Source organism: Barbatula barbatula (genome assembly GCF_947034865.1).
Source record: "Barbatula barbatula genome assembly, chromosome: 12".
In the NCBI taxonomy this organism is placed as follows: Eukaryota; Metazoa; Chordata; class Actinopteri; order Cypriniformes; family Nemacheilidae; genus Barbatula; species Barbatula barbatula.
The window spans coordinates 21,817,841-21,843,633 of NC_136775.1; the positions used below are offsets into that span (position 1 = coordinate 21,817,841).

Below are 25,793 nucleotides of genomic sequence, written 5' to 3' on the forward strand. Positions count from 1 at the left end.
TTGTTTGGACATGTGTTTTAATGTATCCTCAGGCTGACTGGACGCTGGTGCTAGGAGAAGAGGTTCTAGATATCTGTGTTCCCAATACATCTCCAACGTTGTCCTCTATCTTTGTGCTTGGAGAGCGGAATCTGTTTTGTCTCAAGGATAATGGTCAGATCCGCTTCATGAAGAAACTGGAGTTCAACCCCAGCTGTTTCCTTCCCTATGAATCAGGTGATCAAGTCAAATTTATTTTATAGTGATTTTTACTATTTGCAATGCAACATACTGTTTGCAACACTGACAGAATAAGATAGAACCTTAAAAGTAATATAAAATATAGAAGGTAAGAGAAATACATACACATACACCATGTAATGTTATGTAATATTTAAGATTACGCTCATGGTATTTTTGCAAGTCTAAAGATGAGCTTGAGATTCTTCAGATACATCAACAAGTAAAAAGAGCATTTGCAATAATATCATAACTGCAAATGTGTTTGATTTTTGTCTGAGTTATACGTTAGATGCTATATTTATAGGTAGAAAGCCCTAAACCTGATGCTGATAGACCTGATAGTGGCAAGGAATCCAAAACTCCATTAATGTACAAGTATATACTTGGAGAAAAACCTTTGGAAAAACCAGACTTGAGCAGGAGAGACTTTTTAGCACAACACTGCTGCATCTTGACAGGATAAGGGGCTGATCGGACAGAATGAGTCTGTCATGTTTGAAAACGCGAGGTGCAACGAATTGCCTGAATTTTTGGTTGACTTCGTGAAAAGAGCAGTGCGCAGCAGGTTATTTCATGTTGCCAGGCAACCACAGTATCAGCAATCCAGTCAGTCAAGGAATATAGCGTGAGCGCTCTAGTTGCTGTTAACTGTCATATTAGCAGAAACTTAAAAAAAGTACAAGCAGAAGGTGCTTGCTCTGACCTTACTCGGTCAACCCCGGACAGCCTACACAAGTTTCTCCTTCATCATTGCAGCCTCCAGATGTTTCAAGCAACTGCCTCTCCATTCATGAAATTGGACAAAGGAAAGAAATGTGTATGACGTGTATGATTTTTTTCAACTTCAGGCGCTCAGAGCGCTCCGCCAAAACCGCGAGGCGCAGCATGTGGCAGGACTTCTTTAGCCAAACAATGTAGTCCATATTATCCTCATTCACACTATCCTAATACGTATAGTATCCTAATATGTATCCAGTTTTTTATGTCAAACTGTCGATCAAAATGTTGTGATCTATGACCCCCCTTTTATGACCTGTCATTCTAATTTGTCCCTCTCCCAACTTGTGTATTGGTCAACTTGTGTATAAAACAGACTTGTGTATAGAACAGACTTGTGTATAGATTGAGTAGTTCTCGCCATGAATATAGCCTTAAAGCCTGGAATGGTGTTAAGAATGAAACAACAAATGAATAAATATATAAAATATATAATCTGTCCAGCTGACCTTAGCCTCTAACCTTGGATTTTCCTTCCCATCTGTAATAATTAAGACATGAGACATGTGGCATTTTTGGAACAGGAATGGTAGTGGTCGACTTGAAAAAAAAGGGGGACTGTAGACAGGGTGAGGGAAAGATATCAGTGGTTACACTGGTCTGTTCTGAAGCACACGTCCCAGGATGTTATCTGGACCTGCCGCCTTGCATGTGTTCACTTTACTCATTAACTTGTAGACCTGTGGTTACTGTTAGTGCCGGTCCCTTTTCATCAGTAGTCACTTCTAGCATTGTCCAAGGATCTGAGTTCAGGGCTTCAAAGCGTGCATAGAACCATCCCCTGACAAAGGATGGACGAACTATCAGGATTACATTACCTCCAGTTAAGTGGTCTGACATCCACACATACCACATAGAGAAAGAAGCCAAGCATGTATAGTCAAGACAATCTGAGAAAGAATACATCTTTAGTACTAACAGTGGCAAACGTTAACAAATGTAACTTGAACCCACACACCTGACACATAACATGAGCCTTCAAACTGTTCACTCTCCCGGGTTTCTACTAATACACTTGTTAACGTAATGTTATGTTACTGAACTTGTTCCCGGGATCCTGATTAGGTGGGGATACATGAGAGGTTTTTAGACACATACCCAAACTATTATCCATACCAACAAAGACAATCATTTATGAAGTGATATAATGTGTGCGCTGTAGTGAAAGCATCTTTGATCATTGTTTCTGTGAAGTCCGCTAGTTTTATTGTGTTTAACTACAACTGTTGTCATTTTTATGGCAATGGCAGCTGGTATGTGTTAGAATGTTAGATAAGAGCCTTCACTCTGGCACTCGAAAACACAGCAAGATGATATTTTAAACTCCAATGTAGCCAACACTGTGCTGATTTGTAATGGCTCCAGTTTTCCCCTTGTTTTGCCTCCAGCTAATGCCATGAAATAATCACGACATCGGCTCAGAAGGGGTCTATATTTAAAAGTCATAAATCAAGCACGTAGACTGTATCGTACCTGTGCCATAACCCATTGTTTCTGATTTGGTTATGTCTGTGTTATGATTGTGTTCCCTGCCTGTCTAGCTATGTGTGTTTATAAACAAAATAAGCTTTTTCAAATATAAGTTTTTTTCAAAAGTTCTATTGTGCTTCATTTGGTTTATTAAGTTTGATAGTACAATTTTGCTTAAAAACGTTTCAGTGCAATGAAAGACTTTTGTGAATGAGACTCTCTGATCAGTGCCCTAAATACTGAACAAGGGAGCTGATTGTTAGTGCATAGGTCTTCAGCCCTGTTCCTTTGGACCTATTGTCCTGCAAATTTTGTTTTCAGACTGCTTCAGACTGACATTAAAAATAATATAATAAATGGCCTGATAATACATTAGATGTTAACTTTTAATATATATATATTCCACTGTGCTTAACTGATTAAATATTATATATGTAAAAAAGTATTGTTTGGACCTCCGCCCCAAAGAATATGTATACAGTTCATGAACCTCAGAAAGTATAATGGTAATGATTAGATCGTCGTACAGTCATTACAGAAACAAGTGATTAAGTACATAATTGCTCCAATTTACCCTATGGACGAGTTCAACAAACTCCCCCACATACCTCTCCGGATAGCCAGCTCACCAAAGCTGCAGCAACAGATCCTCTGGAGAGTTGAAACCCATGTTGGGTTTCTGGTCTTATGTCACAAGGTGCTACAGATCAAAGACCAGAGACACAGAGAAATCCAATAAATACAGTATATATTTGTAAAAGTACTATATCACAGGTTGCGACCTAGTACCGGGCCATGGACACAAGAACATTCTGGAAGAAAAAATATGTATAGTAGCTGCGTAATAGTACTGTATTATTTATTGTGGGTTTTGCAGACGGAAATCAAACGGAATTATCCAACTAAAATGAGATGCGAGTCTCGCTTGCACTGCCTGTCGTCATATTGAGTCCAGTTGACAAAGTTGATGGCTGGCAGATGAAGGTAATTGTTGATGATGGACAGGTGAGGGAGTAAGTCATGGACGAGCTACATGGAGGCACTCCAATAAGTTGTTGACACGTGACACGGAGGCACTTAGAGGCAGACCAAGTCATATATGAATACATACTATATAATTTTTTCGTTTTCTTGAACAATGACCAATTTTTCGCTAGTCAACACCCTTATTCATTAGCTGGTGTCGTTTAGAGCATTCTGAAGCTGTGATGAAACTGCAATTTGGACCTTAACCAACAACCCTTCTTTTAAAAATATGTTTATTAAAACAGTGTACAACTAAACACTTTGAAGATGGAGATATTATCAGGATTTTTACTTATTTCTGATTTAAAAGTGTAATCCAAAACCAGAGGTTTGGTTCTAAATGTGAGAACCAGTTGAATCAGCAAAAAATATTATTTGTCTGCTCAATGTTGCTTGTGCATTACCCAGCGTCCTAAACAAGCGTGATGTGATACGGTTCTTGTGATAAGCAATTTGTCTGTTCACACAGAAGTTGAGGAATGTGTGTCGGGAGGGTTAACAAATGACACTTCAGTTGACTTTGCACTACACACACTTCATGTGAGAACCATGAGATTGTGTGAACACATATCCTCCTGCATGCTCACCTCTTCTCTTTTTGACCATCCCCTCAGTTTCTGAAGGTTCCACTAACATCCTGATGGGTAACCATAACAACATGCTGCTGGTGTACCAGGATGTGACTCTCAAGTGGGCTGCCCAGCTATCCTTTGTTCCTGTGGCCATAAGAGTTGCTAACTTTGAGTAAGTGCACATATGTCACACTTCACTGCTAGCTCCAAAAGCAGCACACCACACACCCCTACGCCAGGGCTCCAGACTAACTTTTTTACGAGGAGCACTGAAGCCCCTGACTTAAATTTTTAGGAGTGCAAGTAAAAAATGTATAGGCACACCTTAATATCAGCCTGCAATGCAATTAATCACATTTTCCCCCAAAATCACAAGCGCAGTTGATGATCACACACAGCCTGCACTAGAGGTGGGCTTGCGTTCTACTCGTCTTTCCACGTGAAATAACAACTAGAACAAATATACTTTCATTGCCCTTTCACAATTTGCATTTGTTACAAGGCAGCTCCTTGGCTCTCCGACAGCATGTCCCTCCTTCCTCCCCGGTTTCGTCACAAATGTAATGAAAATCCAGAGAAGGGAAGGAAGGAGGCGGGAACCGGCGAACGTTTAGCGAAACTTTAATTTAATAAACAAACAATAAACACGGAAGTAAAAGACTGCCAGCCATAAAACATAAACACAAACTTAACACATGTCCGGGCCCGGTCTTCTCTCGTCAACAGTCCTGCCGCTTGTCCTCTTAAGCTCTCGATCTCCTCCGTGAGATATGCGGTGCGCACACAGCTGATTCCAACTATCACTCGTGCCACTGGCCCCGCCTCACGGCTCTCGTCTCACCTTACTCACCACACAAGGTTTACCCAAATGCAAAAAACAGCTTCCAGTAACCTCAAGAGGGCTCATGGAACAACTCAAGTTATGATGATGCTGATGCAGATTTACAGTATTAAACATTTTACAAACAGCATAGTATTATTTATTTTCAGGAGATTTACTGCTTCATTCAGATGAACATATCTTAATAACCTATAAAATCACAAGCCATATACAGTATAAATATAATTATATGTGACCCTGCCTCTAAACACCCAGCCAAAGTAATTTTTTGTCTGTTCTACATAATATCGTCCTTCACAGAGTATAGAACATTCTGTGAAAATATAATCTTGATATCTTTAAGACTGTCTGAGTACTGACATGTCAAAGAATTGTTACATTTTTCTTTTTTGTAACTTCATGTAGAAATTCCAGTGTAAAAACAAGCTGATATTTAAAACTGACCACACTTGAACCCTCAGTATCCTGCATGTTTATGCTGAGATTCTTCCATTTTCAGTGATGTATGACATATTTATGGGGAAACGTGTTGTAAAATAGGATTATTTATTATAATGCCCATAAAAAAAATGTAAACAAATGAGGGGTACCACAATAGTTTGATTGTAGCAACAATTAACATTTCAATGAGTTGTATCATTTTATAAACAATATAAAATATTGAAAAAAATAAATTTACAAATAATGATATTCCCGGTCAGATTCGTCCAAGTCCTGCTCATAGTCATCCTCCCTCTTCAACAAAATAATCCTCTATAAAACTGTTTATTTCATAGTTTGAGCCAATTTCACCAACATTTATACTGTTTATCGTTTTTTTTATCAGCTTATCTTCTGCTTATCTCACTTCATCTCTTCACAACGTCCATTTACAAAAGCTGTGTCACACGGAGGCCAAGTTCATTACGCTTCCGTGCAGCTATTTCAGTTAGGGCAAGACCACAGTCCTATCTACTTGAATGAGTAAAGACAGATACAATTAAATCCCATATTTCCGATCAGTAAAAAGCCTGACATCAACTGTGGGATACATTTAGTTTCCTAAGCTTAAATTGCACTAATGGTCGTTTCCGCTTCTCCTCACACAAATCACCAGAGCCGTGACTCACATTGAATGTTGTATTCACTCCCCATTCATTATAATGGCAGTGACGCACTCAAAATAAGAGGCATATCTAAGCAGTTTCGGAAATTTGGCTGATGTCGCAAAACACATTAGCCCAAATAAGAACCCGGCTAAAGTTGCAAGTTTCTTGCCTCGCCAACGCTGACCTGCTTTTTGCTTATTATGGTTTGTTTGAACTTTCTAATGGTATTATAAGTATTTTCTAAAACGAATGGTACAAGGATCATCAGATGTTTCTGCGTATAAAGAAAGCATAGAGACAATCTAAATATATGAGCACTTTTCCCCCATCGCACCAAAACGTTCTTGTTGCTACATCGTTCCACATCGATCCATGTCAGCCTGTACGTAAATGGTTTGATTTTACACCACAGGGCTGATAATTAATTTTTTTAGAATGTAAACACAAACGCATCACTTGGACTAAGCTATTGTAAGGGATTTACTCCACACGAGATGATGAAAATTATAAACTTTTAATAAATCCAAAATCTAGGGAGAACAAGAGGAAACAGATGAACACGGAGGAGCAAAACAAACACCAGTTACATTTTTGACTAGACAAAGAACACAAGAAAAGGCAGAGTATAAATAATGTCCGGGCAATGAGTCTGATGATGGGCAGGTGCAGGGAAAATTAAGAGGGAACAGGTGAGGGAGCATGGCGAAATTGCATCCTTGGGGCAAAAACATGGAAAAACAAACTAGGGACCGACGGAAGTGTTACAGTACTCCCCCCTCCAGGAAGTGACCTCACATCGATGAACAATCAGGGAGGGGTTGTGGGCGTCGTGGAAACTTTGGGACTGAGCACTGGAGAAACTTTTGGACTACTCCGTACCGCCCAGACGTACACCAAAGCCACGGCGATGATGGACTCATGAATTCCGGATGGGACCAGCTCGAAGTCCTCTGGAAGGCCAGACAGGACCGGCTCGAAGACTTCTGGAAGGCCAGACAGGACTGGCTCGAAGAACACTGGAAGACCATACAAAACTTTTGGTTGATGCTGCGAAAAATATTTTTGCTTGTTGATGTTACTTCACTTTCAGTGGAATTAACCTGTGGCAAAGGCAATCAAATGAGTATGATTTGGAAAGGCAGACACTTCTCAATTAATGGTCTAACAGCTGAAAATGCATATCATAGCAAAAACCAAGCCATGAAGTCACTGAGACAGGATTTTATGAAAGTGACTCAAAATAAAGATTGAAGCTCTAACCTAAAATCAGTATTTATGATGTCACATTCAGTAAGTCAACCTGGCTAGTGTCAGTTAACTACTGTAGCAGTAGCCCATAGTGTGCTTGCTGTAACTACATAACTTCTGGTTTATTGGTTTCTGACACATTTAGGCAACGGGTAATCTGTGATTATGACAATAAAGATTAAATTCTGGCAGTGTTGATGAGATGCAGTCCTTCATCGGGGATCAAATTTTCTATTAGGTAAAACTCCAGACGAGTCTTCTTGAACAAGTCTGTTTTAAGAAGCCTTTGTTGTTGTACATTATTACAACTAAGATTCCACAGTGACGTGACTCATAGCTGGGATCATGTTCGTACAGTGTGACGGCCAGAAACAACCTCAAAGCACTTTTAAAACTGCATAATTTGCAACTCTATGGTTTGATTGTTGGACAAAATGTTGAATGTTGAAGGTGCATAATATCGGCATTATGATTGGTCATGTCAATCAAACTCCAGGCAAAGGGTCAATTGTATCTGGTTGAGCGCCATGATCATACAGCCGCGGAAAAACATTAGAGACCATTCGAAATGTTCAGTCAATTAGCATATATAGATTGTGGCGATTCCAATCCAGTCTTCTTTGAAATATCAACAAAATCAAACCTCTTGAGTGACATAAACCTGTCTCTTTAGTTTTAGTTTTCTGCAAATAAATGCAAATGTGTTTATTTATTTATTATTTGAAATTAGGGAAAAATATTGCTAGTAGTTCACAGAAAATTTTCATTTGACCTAAACACACACCTTAATGTAAGAAAAAGTAACTCAAAGTAATTTGAAAAAGGCAGCAACATAAAATGTGAATAAAATGAAGATGTTTGAATACTTTCGCAAGCCAGTGTATGAATATAAATATATCGTGTCTCCTGGGTGTTTTCAGGGAATTAAAGGGCTTGGTGGTCACTCTGAGCTCTGATGGCCATCTCCAGTGCTCATACATGGGCACTGACCCCTCCTTCTTTACTGCACCCAAAGTGGATTCCAGAGACATCAACTATAATGAGGTCGACAAGGAGATGAAGGTCCTACAAAAGGTTATACGTGAGGTCACCAAAACCCAAGGCATGATACACAAATTTGGCACATATAAATCCTTGTTGTATAATAAGACCATGACTTTTTATATTGAATATTTGTGTGTTGACTGGATGTTTATCTTTATTTGTGTGTGTGATCTCTTTCTCTAGATACTCTCCCAAGAGCAGAGACAGAGGAAAACATTTCTCTTATTGCCAAAGTCTCTCCTAACCTGGATGAAGTCTCGGTATACACACATTTCCTATAGTTATGATATTCACTTAAACTCTCCAAGATATATTTTACATGGAATTTCTTAACTTTATCAGATTACGAAATGATTACAGATTACAAACGTTGGGCCAGTTTTAAAGGCTTTTTCCTCACTAGTTTTAGCATTCGTTCTATGTGGGGACAGTTTCACCAAATTATGTTGGAAGGTTTTTAAAGATTTAATGAAAGTTGTATTCCATATAGGCACATAACCAATCTTTTGAGCCAGTATTCTTAGTAATCTGATGGGGGATCAAATACTGTTTTTACTCACTGAAATTTATATATCAATTAATATTTTTTTAAATAATTTTGTTGGTTGATATTCTGTCTCTTTCACTTAAAATAAAACTTCCATGAAAATTATAGACTCTACATTTCTTCATAAGCAGGCACATTTACAAAATCAGAAGGGAATCAAACAATTATTTTCCCCACTGTATAGCTAAATTAAACACACACTACAAACTTTTCACATTTAATGAAAACAATGCGTTTTAACAATTGTGTTGTAATAATATTGCTCTCATAGTGTGCTGTCATACCTGAGATGAATGGCATGCCTGTCCCCTCTATTACAGTGAAGGTGAGCTCACCTCATTACATGCCATCAGTTTCTTATATGCGATCTGATTTGAGTCTGCATTAATCTGATGTGATTTTTACTGAATGTGTCATTGATTTTGTATAGGTAAAAGTGAGAAGTAGCGCAGTGGTGCAGAATCCAAAGATGACTGTGTGCGTCCAGCCTCCTCTAGCAGTCACACAGGACCAGTTTGTGTTTGATTCTATGGGTATGTTTCTTTTTATGTTGAGAGTCTTTAGGGCATTTTGGTTATTCTGTAAACAAGCATCTCCCACATTTGGAATAAAAAAACATGACATACACAAACTAAATGGAATATTTTACACTAAATAGGTTTGCTCTCATTTGAAAGCAGACACTTGGCAGTTTAATTAGAGTCAGAATTATTATTATCATAATGAAAATTGCTATGATTAAAATCAAAGTCAGTTATGGTCTTCATGTTTTATCAGTCAAACACCTCTACCTGCATGGAAAGGAAGTGTGACAAATACGCAATAAAATTCAGGAAGGGGCAAATCTTTTTTCACAGCACTGTATATACTTAACCTTAACAATATCTAGTGACAATATAAATCATGCTCGCAGTAGTCACCACATTCAACATCCTTGTAAATGGCTTATAGACCCTAACAATGCCATTGGAGTGAAAACAGGTTTTCAAAGTGCAAGGTGCCTCCCCCCGCTATTTTTTAATTTTTAGGGATGCTTTCCTGGACAGGGCTTAAAGTCACCATGCAATCAAACAGGAAAAATGGTGTTTGCATTGATTATTATAAATGATTCATGCCTGCACGCCATTATTTTTTTAATTCAACTGCATTTGAAACCTTTAACCAAGAACATTAAGCTCCTCTCCCCCTCTCAACAACAACTCTTCACCACATGATACTGACTGTCCAATGTCCAGGCACGTTTAGCCCTCCCCTTCATTCCCAACTTCGTACAAACCAATCAAAAAGGGAAGGGCAATATAAAGCCCCGCCCTACATTTTTTTCTAATTTCAGAATCCAACTTGAACTTCCGTTTCATGGTGACTTTAAGCCTAGTCCCAAACTGAAATAAATATTAGATCTGTTTCAACAAAAACAGTTTGCAATGATATTTCTTAAAATATATCAGTGGGATTTGCACTTGTCATCAACCCAAGATGCCGTACAGTTTAGTTTTAGTGCTAGTGTTGTTAATCGTTTTAAACTGATTAGTCACAAAATTAATTAACCTATGGCAGATGGCAAACCAGCTTCTGATGCATTTTGTTTATTCACTTGGCAGATGCTTTTATCCAAAGTGACTAGAGCATGACAAAAATTTTGTCAAAACACTAAACAGTACCATTAGTTTACAAGGCCATGCTACTAGGAGTATTAAAGCTGAAGTAAGCAAAGTAAAGAATGAACAATAAGATTGTTTTTTTAGACAGACAGTTATTCGTTAGTCAAATAAATGTAGAACAGTTTATGTTTTGAGCTGTTTTTTGAAAGTTGTGAAGGATGCTGCAGGTCAGGTGGAGGCAAGCCATTTGGTGCCTCACTGTGATGGAACAACAAGTTTTCAATTTTCAATCAGCCTAAATGAACCCAAGTAATTTTTCATACCGAAGATGACGGGAGGGGATGTAGACCTGGGCAGTGAGTTTTAAGTTAAAGGGGGGAATTTGCTGTTATCGTTCTGAAGGCCAGTGTCAGCGATTTAAACTTAATGCGGGCGGCAACTGGCAGCCAGGGAAGTGAAATCCGGAGGGGTGTTACATGGGTTTTTTTAGGCTGATTGAAAACTAGACATGTAGCTACATTCTGGATCATTTGCAAGGGCTTGATTGTATTGGTTGGAAGGCCGGACAGTAAAGAATTGCAGTAGTGCAGTCTTGATACCACCAGAGCTTGGACTAGCAGCTGAGAGGCATGCTCCGAGAGGAACGGCCTGATTTTCCTGATGTTGTGGAGCACATACCTGCAAGTTCGTGAGGTTGCTGCGTTGTGGGAGGGGAATGTCAGCTGGTCGTTGAACATCAGCCCAGGTTCATCACAGACTTGGTGGGTGTTATAGGTGAGGATCCGAGCTGAATGGTAAAGTGGTGTTCACAAGTGGGTGGGCCGGTATAACCAGGTATTCTGTCTTAGAGAGGTTGAGTTTAGAACAGCGCACCTGCAGAACAGGAGTGTTGAGAAACTTTTTGTATCATAAATTAATCTTAAGATCTGCACACGTGTCCTTCCTCTACTGTGTAAGCAAACACATTTGATACCGATGATGTTTTCCAGTCATAACTTGCTTGATAACAATGTTACGGTCCCTAATATCATTGTCAAGGGACTAGAAGGGACGCAACATAATTGAAGGACAACAATAATATGTCGTCAAAGTGATTTATTTTAACATAAGATAATCACAACAATAACAGAAAAAGGTCGAGACGGAACCCAGCAATCAAAGATAAAACATAAATAAACTAACAAAAACATGCTGGGACTCCCTGCTTCAAACTGAAATTACAAACGAACAGAGATGGGGACAAGTCACATATGGTCAAGTCCAAGCTAGTATCAAAAATCTTAACATTGAGTCAAATCACAAGCCACAGTTTAGACAAATCAAGCAAGTCAAGTCAAGGGTTCACCCTAACCAAGTAAAGTCGAGTCCTGATAAGTTTCAAGTCAAGTCGCAGTACTAAAATAAGTATATATAGTTTTTTTAGGAAATCAATTGTAAATATAAATTTTAAGTGACGATCACTTGCCTATGAATGTGCTTAAAGTTTGGTTCCTGCAGTCACACATTTTAATTATGTTTATATAGACACAGAAATAGATATACTTGTATCTGACAGAATTAAAGACTTAAGCATTTATACAGGCCTTACTGAACCTTATAAACTAGGTATTGTGATTGAAAATCTGCCTATTATATGTTTTATATATATGATGCTGTAATCCTTGTGCTGTCCATTATAGGGCATAGTATAGAGAATTTACATCTAGTGATGGGAATCTCGGATCACTTTATTGACTTCCATCTTGAATCTCGTTAATCAAAATGTACAGATCTTTTTTGTTTCGGCAGAATATAAATAAAATATATGTTAATATAGCCCAGTGATAAAGTTATGATGCTTAATCGTCATCTCTGCGGTGGACACCTAATATGCACGTTTCATACGTAATATATAATCTGAGAATATTTGTTTTCTATTTGAACTGGTTTCATTATTTTACAGCAGAAAACTTTTGTTGTTATTGTGAGTGTACACAAAAAGAAATGTATACACTTAATAGATTAGAACGATTAAATTATTCTTGCCAGTATGACCAAAAAGTTTTTAAAGAGTTTTTTAAGTGCAAGTGATTGTACCGGCACGTCCATATCAGCCTGTCATGCAGTATAAGCGAGCTGCTATGTAGCTTCCACATGCAGTCCAGACAAAATTCAATTTAATTGTATATAGCGCTTTTCACAATGTGCATTGTTCCAAAGCAGCTTTACCGGGGAAAATAAGAAACCAAAAAATACAAAAAAGGTCAAACACAGTACATGGTGTTTATATAATAATTTAAATAATTCTAGTAAATAATATCTAATAAATGCAGTCTCCCGGTGGTTTATTTAGCATATTTTGCATTAAGTGAATGCTTGTCTGAAAAGATGTGTCTTTAATCTAGATTTAAAATGGGTGAATGTGTCTTATCCTCGAATCGTGTTGCAAAGGCTATTCCAGAGTTTAGGTGCTACGTATGAGAAGGCTCAACCCCTTTTGGTGGATTTAGTTATTCTAGGTGTTTCCAAAAATCCTGAGTTTTGAGATCTTAGAGAGCGTGATGGGTTGTAATGTGACAGAAGCTCTGTTATGTAGGTTGGTGCTAAACCATTTAAGGCTCTATAAGTGATTAAACAAACTTTAAAGTCAATACGATACTTAATGGGTCGCCAGTGAAGGGTTGATAACATTGGGGTTATGTGATCGTATTTTCTGGACCTGGTTAGAACTCTGGCAGCTGCATTCTGAACTAACTGTAGTTTGTTTACAGTTACTACTTCACAAATAAAATCCAAGATATAAGAGAAAAAAATTATAACTATGCAACCAAAAGTGAAACGTGCTGAACAAACAACTAACTACAGCACCCTATGGATAAATTGAGATTATTTCTACGATAATCACGATGATTACATTAGTAATGGTTTTATTGTATTGACTATAAAGAAATTACTTTCTTTCCTTTCCTTGTGGTTCTTGAAATGTTGGGTGGAATTTTATGTTGTGGTTGTCGTGTCAGATATTCTTGCGTTGCATAATCTGGCATATCTTTTTTTATTGGCACGTTCCAGATCAAAATCCTTACAGCCAAACGCGACTATTTGTGGAGCTCATCAGTTGTCTGCCATGTTTGGCACGGTTTGAGTTGCTCAGTGTTAAAAGCACTGGTGCTGATTATGGTGCTGCTGAGTCACAATAATTATTATTAAAACAAATTGGATTACTTTATTTTTATAGAGTCTTCCACTTTAAGTCAAGTCAACTCTCAAGTCACTTGCTCTCAAGCGGAAGTCAAGTTAAGTCATTTTCTTACATCAATCAAGCAAGTCCTGAAAATTGTGATTCGAGTCCCCCACCTCTGCAAACAAATGTCAAAAGTTTAAGCGTGATGTTATGGCCGTTTCCAGCAGCTCCACCTCCCTCCACTTTATCAACTGGCTTCCCCTAGATCAACCAATAGTGCCAGAGAAGACAAAAAAGCAATATCAATGCCAGTAATTATTTAACTCTCTCTGGGCCGGGGGAAACACAATGTGTGCATAACAGTGTTGCACAGGTGAAATAAATATTAAGTAAAACAAAACCAAATCTCCTTAATCATTCATCACATCTGTTAGAACCAAATAATATAGTTATGATGTGCAGCAAGATTGTTGAGCTACACAAAATAAAAAGGATTCTTTAAGGAAATGCTTTAAACAATAAAAAAAGAAAAATTTCCAACATAAGGGCAACGACCAAGAAGTTTTAATAAACAAGAGATGTTGCAGATCTGCTTGAAAGAAAAACTGCATCTCCATCCACTTGTTTGGGACACTGAGACAAATCTTCTGCTCTTGTGCAAAAACAAACTCCATCATATTAATTTGCCACACTTGAACCAGGACTGGGTTCTATGGCCATGTGAAATGAAAAATAATTTTTTTGCAGTACGAACAAAAGATTGGATTGATGCACTTAGGGATAAAAAGTGCCCCATATCCAGTTAAATATACGGCTGTATATTTATTGTTGTGGACTCACGATTATACAAGAGGTTCAGGACATATTGTTCAGATACATGGCATCATGGGTTATAAAAAATACCAACAGATACAAAATCAAAACTTGACTTGCTCTGCCAGAAATCTTAGTATGGATCATGGTTAGATCTTCCGTCAACCCACTGGTACAACTCAGAGCTGTTTTTTCCATTAAAATAGTCCATAAAAAGTTGTATCCTCACTTTGCATCAACTCCGTCTGGATTTTTATCACCCTGAATGACTAAACCAATGAAATGGGTGGCTATTGCTCTAAATACCCCTTTCTCTACTCACACACAGTAACTGTCTACATGTGAATCCGTACTCTTTATATGTGACAAAACTAAGACAATATACTGCAGTTGTACTGCTTGCAGCACCACGTAAGAATGAATTGTGTTCTTCACACAATTGCAGTTAAAAATAGACCCACTGTTTGTTTAGGTAGAGTGTGATGGTACCACCATTAAATTGTTATATTGTGATCAGCTTTTTTATAACATTACATCATATGACATAGTCATATCATAGCACCTTAAAAACTACAACCTATTATAAGCTTATCATTCTTTTTATTCGTGTTCAAGTATGGTGTCTACCCTGACTGATGCTCTGTTACCTTTCAGATTCTCTTCTGTTAGTTGCCAACACATACAATGTGTTGACCAAACGTTCACTTCTGTGTTTGCATTCTCTACAAGTATATTATGATTTAGCAGTGGACCGTAGTATATGTGCCCTACAAATCAATGATCTTCATTTCAGCAGACCCTCGTAAAACAACTCCCAAATGTCTCCTCATCAGTATTTAAATCACATGTTTCAAACTCAGTTTCCTGGAGGGCCATTGTACAGCAGAGCTAAGCTTCCGCCCCACCTGCTTTGAAGTTTCTAGTAATCCTGAAAATCTTGATCAGCTGGATCAGGTTTGTTTAATCAGGGAAAGAGCTAAACTGTGCAGATCTGTGGTCCTTCAGGAAGTATAGCTTCCCAGTTTTGTAAGCAAGTATCTGACTTTAATTACACAGTGTTATAAAAAAAATACATGCCCAAAAAACAACATAAAATTATGACCGTTTTCTAAGCATTTGAGCATGTAAGAAATCATAACACATCAGCTTTTATTCTCGTCATGATTGCATTGTAAAATGTTATTAATTCAGTATCTTTTGATCTATTTTGCTGACATAAATTGAAAGGAATACTCCCGGATTCTCCCGATGAATCAGAGCGGACTCTCCTCCAACTAACAGCCCAGTTAGTATTCGTGCTTCTGTATGGTGACGGTTAAATGTTGTTTGCCGATTATCTATAGAAAAACACAGAACCTAAAGCAATGGCCCCGAACTTCGTGACAACATTTTGACAACTTCATCGCACAACGTAGAAACATCAACCTTTTACTTTTACTTTAAAGGTTGGCTACATTGTAACAATGGGCACTTAACCACCATCGCGCCGGAACGTTTTAATCACAGTCTGAAACGGTAATGGTTATGTTTCCACGTGAGCCTGGCTCGACATGGCACAATTACAACTGTTATCGGCTCTGAAATGAGCTCAGTGGTAAGAGCATTGCATTAACAACGCAAGGTTGTGGGTTCCATCTCAGGGGTTGCAGATATGTAAAATGTATAGGATAATGCAATGTAAGTCGCTTTGGATAAAAGCGTCTGCCAAATGCCTAAATGTAAATGTGCCGTATATCACATTTCATGTAAAGAGGAAGAGATGGGCCTCATTCACTCATTCAGAAGACTTATAAACTTGCTACACAGATCACAGAAATGCTACGTAAATGTAAAAGCTTGCCCTCCCTGTGAAAAAAAGGGAGCGGATAAAAGCAGATCACAGACTGATAGAAGGCCTTATTTGTGGGTTGGAGTTTTGAGGAGGGTGTTGTGTGGTAGGAGGACGAATTTTTTTTTCAGTGATAAGGAATCTAGTTTAACCGCAATACTGTGAATTTAACTGGGTGCAAAATGTGTGTAGGGCAGCTAACAAAAAAAACACTTGACCTGAACCCAAGACAAAGTTGAAAAAAGGATCAGGAAAGCACCAGAGGTCATTCATTATTTATTACGGTGATCATTCTTGCTGTAAAATGAAAGTAACAGCAATATTATGGAAACATAAATATGAAATACTGTATACGAAACTGTCTTTTTCTCAGGGTTATGTTATGTGGACAGAGAAAACCCAAAAGCGAATCACAGTCAATAAAGTCTTTAATGGGAAAACAAGGGAATCTCCCGCAGTGGTAGACAAAACAGAAAGCCTCCCGCAGAGGCACACAAAATAGATATCTTCCCGTAGAATAATCAACTGAAAGCACCCGGAACAGCGTCCGTAGATGGGGGAAGAAAGAACCACTGAGAACTTAGTCCCTCGGGAGATGTCGCAGCGGGTGGTCAGCGGAACCCCGAAACGGCAATGGCAAAAAACAGCCGTAGCACTAAGCAGACATGGAGAACACAGGTTAGAGCAAAAATAGCAATATCTGCAACACTACAATACCCGGGATGACAGGAGGGCTAGGGCAGAGTAACTCCTTTCATTGGAGAAAAACAAACGATCTGACAAAGAGATAGAGAAAGGAGAGGAAAGAAGTAGCCAGTGTAATTACCGGGAAGAGGGTACAGGTGCGCGAAATCAGGCGGAAGGCAGGGGGAAACAAGAGACAGCTGGAGGAGAGTGTGTGATGAGTGCGTGCGTTAAGTAGGTGTGTGTGTAAAATACCGAGTGTGATCAGGAGAGGGAAGCACAGGAAAAGGAGAAAGACTAGATCATAACAGACTCCCCCCTCAACGAGCGCCACCCGGCGCTCCCGAGGAGGAGGACTGGCGAGAGCGGAGGAAATCATCGACGAGCGAGCGGTCCAGGACGTCCCGAGAAGGAACCCAACTTCTCTCCTCAGGACCATACCCCTCCCAGTCCACTAAATACTGGCAACCGCGACCTCGACGGCGAACGTCCAGTAGCTTGCGAACCCTGTAGACAGGGGCGCCCTCGACTAAAACAGGGGGGTGAGAGGGACGCGGAGGGGCGGATACTACGGGCTTGACGCAGGAGACGTGAAAGACGGGATGGACGCGACGGAGAGTAAGGGGCAATCTTAGTTTGACTGAGACAGGACTGATGACCTTGGTGACACGAAAGGGACCGATAAACCGAGGGGCTAACTTTCGTGAAACGGACTGAAGGGGGAGATTCTGGGTGGAAAGCCACACCTTTTGGCCACAACGGTAGCGGGGGCTCTTAACGCGACGCCTATTAGCGGTGACGCACATTTGCGTCCTTGAGCGGCTAAGCGCTGATCTCACCCTACTCCAGGTACGCTTGCAACGTCGGATAAACGCCTGAACAGACGGAACGGTCGAGTCCGAATCTTGAGCGGTAAAAAGGGGTGGTTGGTACCCAAGGCAGCATTGAAAGGGAGAGAGACCAGTGGCCGAGGAGGGAAGGGAATTGTGGGCGTATTCCGCCCAGGGAAGCTGCTCGGACCAAGACGCGGGATTCCGAAAAGCGAGGCTGCGCAGTATGCGACCGACACTCTGATTAGCGCGTTCGGCCTGACCATTGGTCTGAGGGTGAAACCCGGACGAGAGACTGGCAGAGGCACCGATAAGACGGCAAAACTCCCTCCAAAACTGGGAGGCGAATTGGGGACCCCTGTCAGAAACTGCATCCGAGGGGAGACCATGTAGTTTGAAGACGTGATCTACCATTATCTGAGCCGTCTCCTTGGCGGAAGGGAGTTTCGAAAGCGGAATGAAATGTGCCGCCTTAGAGAAGCGATCGACGACCGTCAATATAACTGTATTGCCGGCCGACGACGGCAGACCCGTTATAAAATCGAGAGCTATGTGTGACCAGGGACGTGACGGAACGGGCAGAGGTCTAAGAAGGCCAGCCGGGGAGGTATGACCAGACTTAGTTTGGGCGCAAACGGCGCAGGCGGCAATAAAGCGACGAATGTCCCTCTCGCGAGAGGGCCACCAGAAGCGCTGGCGAACCGAGGCGAGGGTGCCCCTAACGCCGGGATGGGCTGCCAACTTGGAGGAGTGTCCCCACTGGAGGACGGCTCGACGAGCGGATACTGGAACAAAAAGCAAATTCTTAGGGCAGCATCGTGGAATGATGGAATGAGCGAGCGCGCGTCTTACCAGCCTCTCTATTCCCCAAACAGTCGCCCCAACCACACGTGCAGGGGGTATTATAGCCTCCTGGGTCGAGGGGATCGCCGAGGAATCAAAGAGACGGGAAAGCGCGTCGGGCTTAACATTCTTAGACCCCGGTCGAAAGGAAATAGTAAATTCGAACCGAGCAAAGAATAGCGCCCACCGAGCCTGTCGCGCGTTCAGACGCTTGGCGGAACGAATGTATTCAAGGTTACGGTGGTCGGTCCAAACAATAAACGGAACTGACGCACCCTCCAACCAGTGCCGCCACTCTCCTAAAGCCAGACGGACGGCGAGCAATTCACGGTCGCCGACATCGTAGTTGCGCTCGGGGGGTGAGAGACGGTGCGAGAAGTAAGCGCATGGGTGAACCTTGCCATCAGAGGCTGAGCGCTGGGAAAGAATAGCCCCAACGCCCACCTCTGAGGCATCGACCTCGACAATGAATTGCCTAGAACTGTCGGGAGTGGCTAAGATGGGCGCCGTAGTAAACCGCGATTTAAGGATGTCAAAAGCCCTCTGAGCGGAGTCGGACCAAACGAAATAAGACTTAGGCGAGGTAAGAGCGGTTAACGGAGCGGCCACCTGACCAAACCCTCGAATAAACCGGCGATAAAAATTCGCAAAGCCAAGAAAACGCTGGAGAGCCGTGCGAGAGTCAGGCACGGGCCAATTAGTGACCGCTTGGACCTTAGCGGGGTCCATACTAATCCCCTCCGCCGAGATAACGGACCCGAGAAAGGTTACCGAATGCGTATGAAACGAACATTTCTCCGCTTTAACGAAGAGACGATTCTCCAAAAGACGCTGGAGGACGCGTCGCACATGCTGAATGTGCACCTGGAGAGAGGGTGAAAAAATCAGAATGTCGTCCAAGTAAACAAAAACAAATATGTTGAGCATATCGCGCAGAACGTCGTTTACGAGAGCCTGAAAAACAGCGGGAGCGTTAACAAGCCCAAAAGGAAGGACCCGGTATTCGAAATGCCCGAGGGGCGTATTGAAGGCGGTCTTCCACTCGTCCCCCTCCTTTATGCGTACCAAATGGTAGGCGTTACGCAGGTCTAGCTTTGTGAAAAACCTTGCTCCCTGTAAGATCTCAAAGGCCGATGACATAAGTGGCAAAGGATATCGATTCTTGACAGTTATGTCATTAAGCCCCCTATAATCAATACAGGGACGCAGAGATCCATCCTTCTTTTTCACAAAGAAGAAGCCTGCCCCAGCAGGAGAGGAGGAGGGAACAATCGTGCCAGCCTCGAGGGCTTCGGAGAGGTAATTCTCGAGAGCCTTACGCTCCGGAATAGACAAGGAGAAAAGCCTCCCGCGGGGTGGCGCAGCACCAGGCAAAAGGTCGATACTGCAATCATACGGACGGTGAGGAGGAAGCGAAGTGGCCCGGGAACGACTGAACACCGCCCGCAGATCGTGATACAACTCCGGGACTCCGGTCAAATCACCAGGCTCCTCCTGAAACACAGAGACAGAGGAGACAGGGGGAATGGCAGATACTAAACACTTTACATGACACGACAGGTTCCATGATAAGATTGTGCCCTTAAGCCAGTTTATCTGGGGATTGTGCTGAACTAACCAGGGAAAACCTAAAACAATGGGGGTAAAAGGGGAATGAAAAATTAAAAAGGAAATGGTCTCACGGTGATTCCCAGAGACCGTGAGGGAAAGGGGAATAGTCTCTCGGCACACATTGGGAAGGGGACTACCATCTAGGGCAAAAAGGGGAGTGGCCTCCCTAAGATCGATAAGGGGAATACCCTGTTCGAGAGCCCATGCCTCGTCGATGAAATTCCCTTCGGCCCCAGAGTCAATCATAGCACTGGTAGAAACAGTAGAACCCGACCAGTGCAGGTGAACCGGAATGGTAGTACAGGACTTAAGCGGAGGGACCAGAGAAGTAGTGCTCACCAGTTTTCCTCCTACAACCGGCGAGCGTTGGCTTTTAACGGACACGTTGAGATGAAATGCTTATCGGAGCCACAATAAAGACACAAACGGTTACTCATCCTCCGTTCTCGTTCCTTGGCAGAAATGCGTACGCCCCCCAGCTGCATGGGTTCGGAGGCAGCATCGGCGACTGAGGCTGAGCGATCGAAGGATGATGACGAGGAACGGGGTGGAGAATAATGAGCAGCCTCGGAGTTCCTGACTCGCCGGCGCAGATCAAAGCGCTTCTCTATGCGGCTGGCGAGATCAATGAGCGGATCAAGACGGCTAGGAATCTCCCTGGCCAGAATCTCATCCTTCACGTCCGCGTTGAGTCCCTCTAGGAAACGCGCTACCAGCGCAGGCTCATTCCAGCCGCAAGTGGTTGCTAAGGTGCGGAACTCAATAGAAAAATCGGCAACAGAGCTCCCTCCCTGGCGAAGAGCTGAGAGTAAGCGAGAGGCCTCCACGCCGTGCGCAGAGCGGTCAAATACACGAATCATCTCCTCCTTGAATCGGGAAAATTGGGACATGAAGTCCGCCTCCGCCTCCCAGTTGGCCGCACCCCACTGGCGAGCCCGTCCGGCGAGAAGTGAGATCACATAGGCGACTCGGGCACGGTCCCTAGCGTAGGTAGAGGGTTGAAGAGAAAAAATGACCTCACACTGTGTCAAAAACGAGCGGCATTGAGTGGGCTCACCCGAATAGCACGGTGGATTATTAATCCGGGGCTCTGGGGAATCGATCGGCCTGGGAGTGGAGGACGACTCGTGACGCAGGCGAAGAAACTGCGTGGAAAGTTCGGACATCTGCTCCGCCAGGGACTCTACGACACGTCTCGTGGTTGTCAGCTCCTCCTCATGCTTGCCCAGCAGAGCTCCCTGACGTTCCATCGCAACCTGGTAAGGATTCTCGTTCGCTGGGTCCATCATGGTCAGATCGTACTGTTATGTGGACAGAGAAAACCCAAAAGCGAATCACAGTCAATAAAGTCTTTAATGGGAAAACAAGGGAATCTCCCGCAGTGGTAGACAAAACAGAAAGCCTCCCGCAGAGGCACACAAAATAGATATCTTCCCGTAGAATAATCAACTGAAAGCACCCGGAACAGCGTCCGTAGATGGGGGAAGAAAGAACCACTGAGAACTTAGTCCCTCGGGAGATGTCGCAGCGGGTGGTCAGCGGAACCCCGAAACGGCAATGGCAAAAAACAGCCGTAGCACTAAGCAGACATGGAGAACACAGGTTAGAGCAAAAATAGCAATATCTGCAACACTACAATACCCGGGATGACAGGAGGGCTAGGGCAGAGTAACTCCTTTCATTGGAGAAAAACAAACGATCTGACAAAGAGATAGAGAAAGGAGAGGAAAGAAGTAGCCAGTGTAATTACCGGGAAGAGGGTACAGGTGCGCGAAATCAGGCGGAAGGCAGGGGGAAACAAGAGACAGCTGGAGGAGAGTGTGTGATGAGTGCGTGCGTTAAGTAGGTGTGTGTGTAAAATACCGAGTGTGATCAGGAGAGGGAAGCACAGGAAAAGGAGAAAGACTAGATCATAACAGGTTAATCTTTGTTCTTTATGTCAAGTACAATTTGAAGTATACATTCATTTTATGCAGAATTTTATTTCAAATGTAATACATAACTGCTTTCCTGTAGCTCAGTGGTAAGAGCATTGTGTTAAGAGCAAGGTTGTGGGTTCGATCCTAGGGGATTTCAGATACCTATGTAAAATGTATAGGATAATGCAATGTAAGTCGCTTTGGATAAAAGCGTCTGCCAAATGCCTAAATGTAAATGTACCGTATATCACATTTCATGTAAAAAGAAACAAAATAACAATTTATCTTTTAATGGAAGAGATGGGCCTCATTCACTCATTCACAAGACTTATAAACTTTGTACACAGATCACAGAAATGCTGCTGGATTGGTGGTGGTCATTGATCAAAAGTGGAGTAGGCCTATGTGCTTACAAATTTAAAACTAACAATAATGTGATCTTGATAACTTGTGTTGCATGTTTTACACCATTTTTTCTTCAATGTGCCATTTCATTCAAACACAGGCTATTTCCTGATCCTTAACTTTATTTTTCTAAACAGGCTAAAAAGTAAGTTAAAGTTACTTATTGATATTTATATTTATTAATTTTTGTTTGTTTGACAGGCAGTGGCTGTGAGTTAGTGGTGCAGTTTGGAGTATTTCTGAATGGTCACTATCCTCCTGCTGATTTGTGCGTAGATGTCGCTGTGTCCTACAGCTCAGCTACAGGTATGATGCATCACAGCTCAGATTCTGACTCCATCTCTAGTACATTAGCAATTTTTTCCTCACAACTTAAATATTTTTGACTTATTTTTAGTTGCCTAGGTGCTTGCCAAAGCAGAAAAAGCAGCAGTTACAGGTGCTCTTTGGTAACACTTTACAATTAAAGTAATACTTTCACATAAACTAATGATTAGTGCAGGAAGTAAACTTAATCAAAATGAACCTTTAATAAAGAAAATGAGTACCTGTAAGGAGTACTTTGATCTGATTCTTCATGCACAGTTTTCTCACACTCATTGATCCAAAGTGGAGTATGTGCCTAAAAATTCAAAATTAACAATAATGTGATCTTGATAACTTGTGTTGCATGTTTTACACCAATTTGTCTCCAGTGTGCCATTTTGTTCAAACATAGGCTCTATTTCCTGATCCTCAACTTTATTTTTCTAAACAGGCTAAAAAGTAAGTTAAAGTCAAAGGAGCCTTATTGTCAATTCTACTATGTGTACAGGACACACAGATGATTCAAATTCTGTTTCCCTAAGACTCTTGGTGTGAGACACCAACATAAGATATTAAAGATAAGATGGAATATAAAATACAGTACAATACAGTACAGTAAAATACAAAATGTACAATAAAGACATTCAAACCACATGAGCGTGTATAATATTTACAATATTTACATTTACATAAAGTGCTTTCTACAATGTTTGTTTCAAAGAAGAGTTACAAGAAGAAAAACAAAACAAAAACAAGAACACAGAAGAAGGTTGAACATAATACAGTACAATTTACAATTTACAGAGCTCTGGGCTAATCTAATATCACTAGACTCCCTGTGAGCAAGCCAACACAGCCCTGTGGCAAGAAACCCAAACAAGATGAATAAATGGAGAAAAACTTGGGAAGAAACCAGTCTCAGCCTGAAGGGCCAGGTCTCATCTGACGTGTCACAGCTGCACTCAACAACTTTGAATTTAAGTTATTGAGAAAGTGTTTTGATTAGCGAGGTGATCTTATTGGTAGTGATACATTTACATCTGTGTGAAGCGGTTTAAGTCTAAACTTGTTGACCAGTTTTATTGCACTTATGCTTTTTGCTGTCTTTATGTTGTTTCAAATGCTTCTATTGTTTATCTCATTTGTAAGTCTCTTTGGATAAAAGCATTTGCTTAATGAAAATGTAAATGTAGACCCAAGTAGAAATGGCCTCAGGGCCAACCCCTCCCGATTCAAAAGGTGGAGTCCACCTTGAGTCAAAGATGCTTTCAACCTTGTATATCTGCTCGTCGGAGTGGATGGGAGGAGGAGGAGGTACTGACTCTGCACCAGCACCTGTGGATGGGAGGGGGACAGGATTAGTGAATGGTTTGAGAAGTGATACACGGAAGGATGGTGAGATGCGGTATTGATGTGGGAGTTTCAAACGGAGGGTTACAGGGTTTATCTGCCGTTCGATGGGGAAGGGTCCAATAAAGCATGGGCTGAGTTAACGACAGGGCTGCCGCAGACGGATGTCTCTTGTTGAGGGCCAGACCATTTGACCAGGGTTAAATTGGTTGTGGCTGAGCGACTTGTGTTGGCCAGGCTCTTTTGTTACCCCTAGAGGGTTGAAGAATTTCCAGACATGTGAAATCAATTGTGGACCACAATCTGAAACAATGTACTCTGGTATTCAGAAGTGACGGATTACTTTGTTAAAGAGAGTTTCAGCGGTGGACTGTTGAGGTAGTGGGATCCGTTTACAAGCCTTGGAAAATTGGTCAACTATGACTAACACACACGTGTTAGTGTCTTATAAAGGCAGATCTGTATTAAAGTCCACAGCAACGTGGGACCACAGGCACTGAGGAATCAGCAGAAGTTTTCCTTGTGGCAAACGATTGGGAACTTTGGTCATAGCACAGACTGGGCATCCCTTAACATTTCGGGAGACATACTGCGCCATTCCAGACCATCAGTAACAGTTTGACAGCAGCAAGAGGGTTTGCTGACTGCCTAAGTGACCCTTTCTCGGAACAGAGTGATCTGAGTCCATGAGGGGAATGAGTAGGTCAGGTGGAACGTATCATTTCCCCTCAGGACCTCCCAGCTGAGCTGGGTTTAGACGAAGGGCTTCGATGATCTCATCTTTGATGGCTTATTGAATGGGTCCAACAATCATGGCTGAAGGGATAATGCGTTCTGAATCAGCAGGTTCGGGAGTGGATGAGTGAACAAGGCATGCTTTTATTTTCTGGGGACCAGGGTGGTAAGTGACAAAAAAAGTTTAAACCATTTGAAAAATACGGTCCATCTCACTTCAGCCAGTGACGTCATTCTTACAAGGCTATTTTGAGGGAGAGTAGTTCCCGGTTACTGATGTCTTAACTACGGTCTGTCGGGGACAGCTTTCTGGAGAAGGCTTCACATGGGTGTAAGCACAGAGGATTCCCTTGCCATCGGGAGAGGACGGCACTCACTCTTGTGGTGGACGCGCGTCGACATAAACTTATACTTTATTATGTCTCTAGTTTAAAACCTAATATTCCTAAAGACATTTAATGTTTTTAATCTTTTCGAATAGTTATTCTTCATTTTTTCCTTCTTCTTTGTTTTATATCTTATATCTTATATTTATATATATATATTATTTTGTCTTGTGATACCCTCCACCCAAAAAAAAACTAAAACATTAGCCACTACATTCATAAGCGCCTTTCAGCATAAAAAAACTCCTTCTGTTTGTATTAAACTCTTATAATGGCACATTTTTAACAATATTTAAAAGAAAACAAAGACACATACATCAGTATACTGTATATGAAAAAAAACAAATAAGGGAGGCATCAAAAGTTAATATTATATGTATCCCTTTATTTCATAATATATACCTTGACTTTACAGGTGTCTATATCTTTTCTAAATGTATACTTTTATTTCTCATATGTTATCCTCTCCATAGTGTACTTTAGA

General features: G+C 41.4%; 1 protein-coding gene across 1 annotated transcript in view; it reads left to right on the forward strand.

Annotated features, from left to right (window-relative positions):
* The window catches only part of bbs9 (Bardet-Biedl syndrome 9), a 109,983-nt gene that overhangs the window by 21,730 nt on the left and 62,460 nt on the right, over positions 1 to 25,793 (forward strand). Inside the window, exons 8-14 of the mRNA XM_079468735.1 lie at positions 33 to 216; positions 4,110 to 4,239; positions 8,165 to 8,346; positions 8,472 to 8,548; positions 9,107 to 9,160; positions 9,266 to 9,368; positions 22,734 to 22,838. Coding sequence (XP_079324861.1) covers positions 33 to 216; positions 4,110 to 4,239; positions 8,165 to 8,346; positions 8,472 to 8,548; positions 9,107 to 9,160; positions 9,266 to 9,368; positions 22,734 to 22,838 — 835 coding nt within the window. The remainder of the gene's footprint in view (positions 1 to 32; positions 217 to 4,109; positions 4,240 to 8,164; positions 8,347 to 8,471; positions 8,549 to 9,106; positions 9,161 to 9,265; positions 9,369 to 22,733; positions 22,839 to 25,793) is intronic.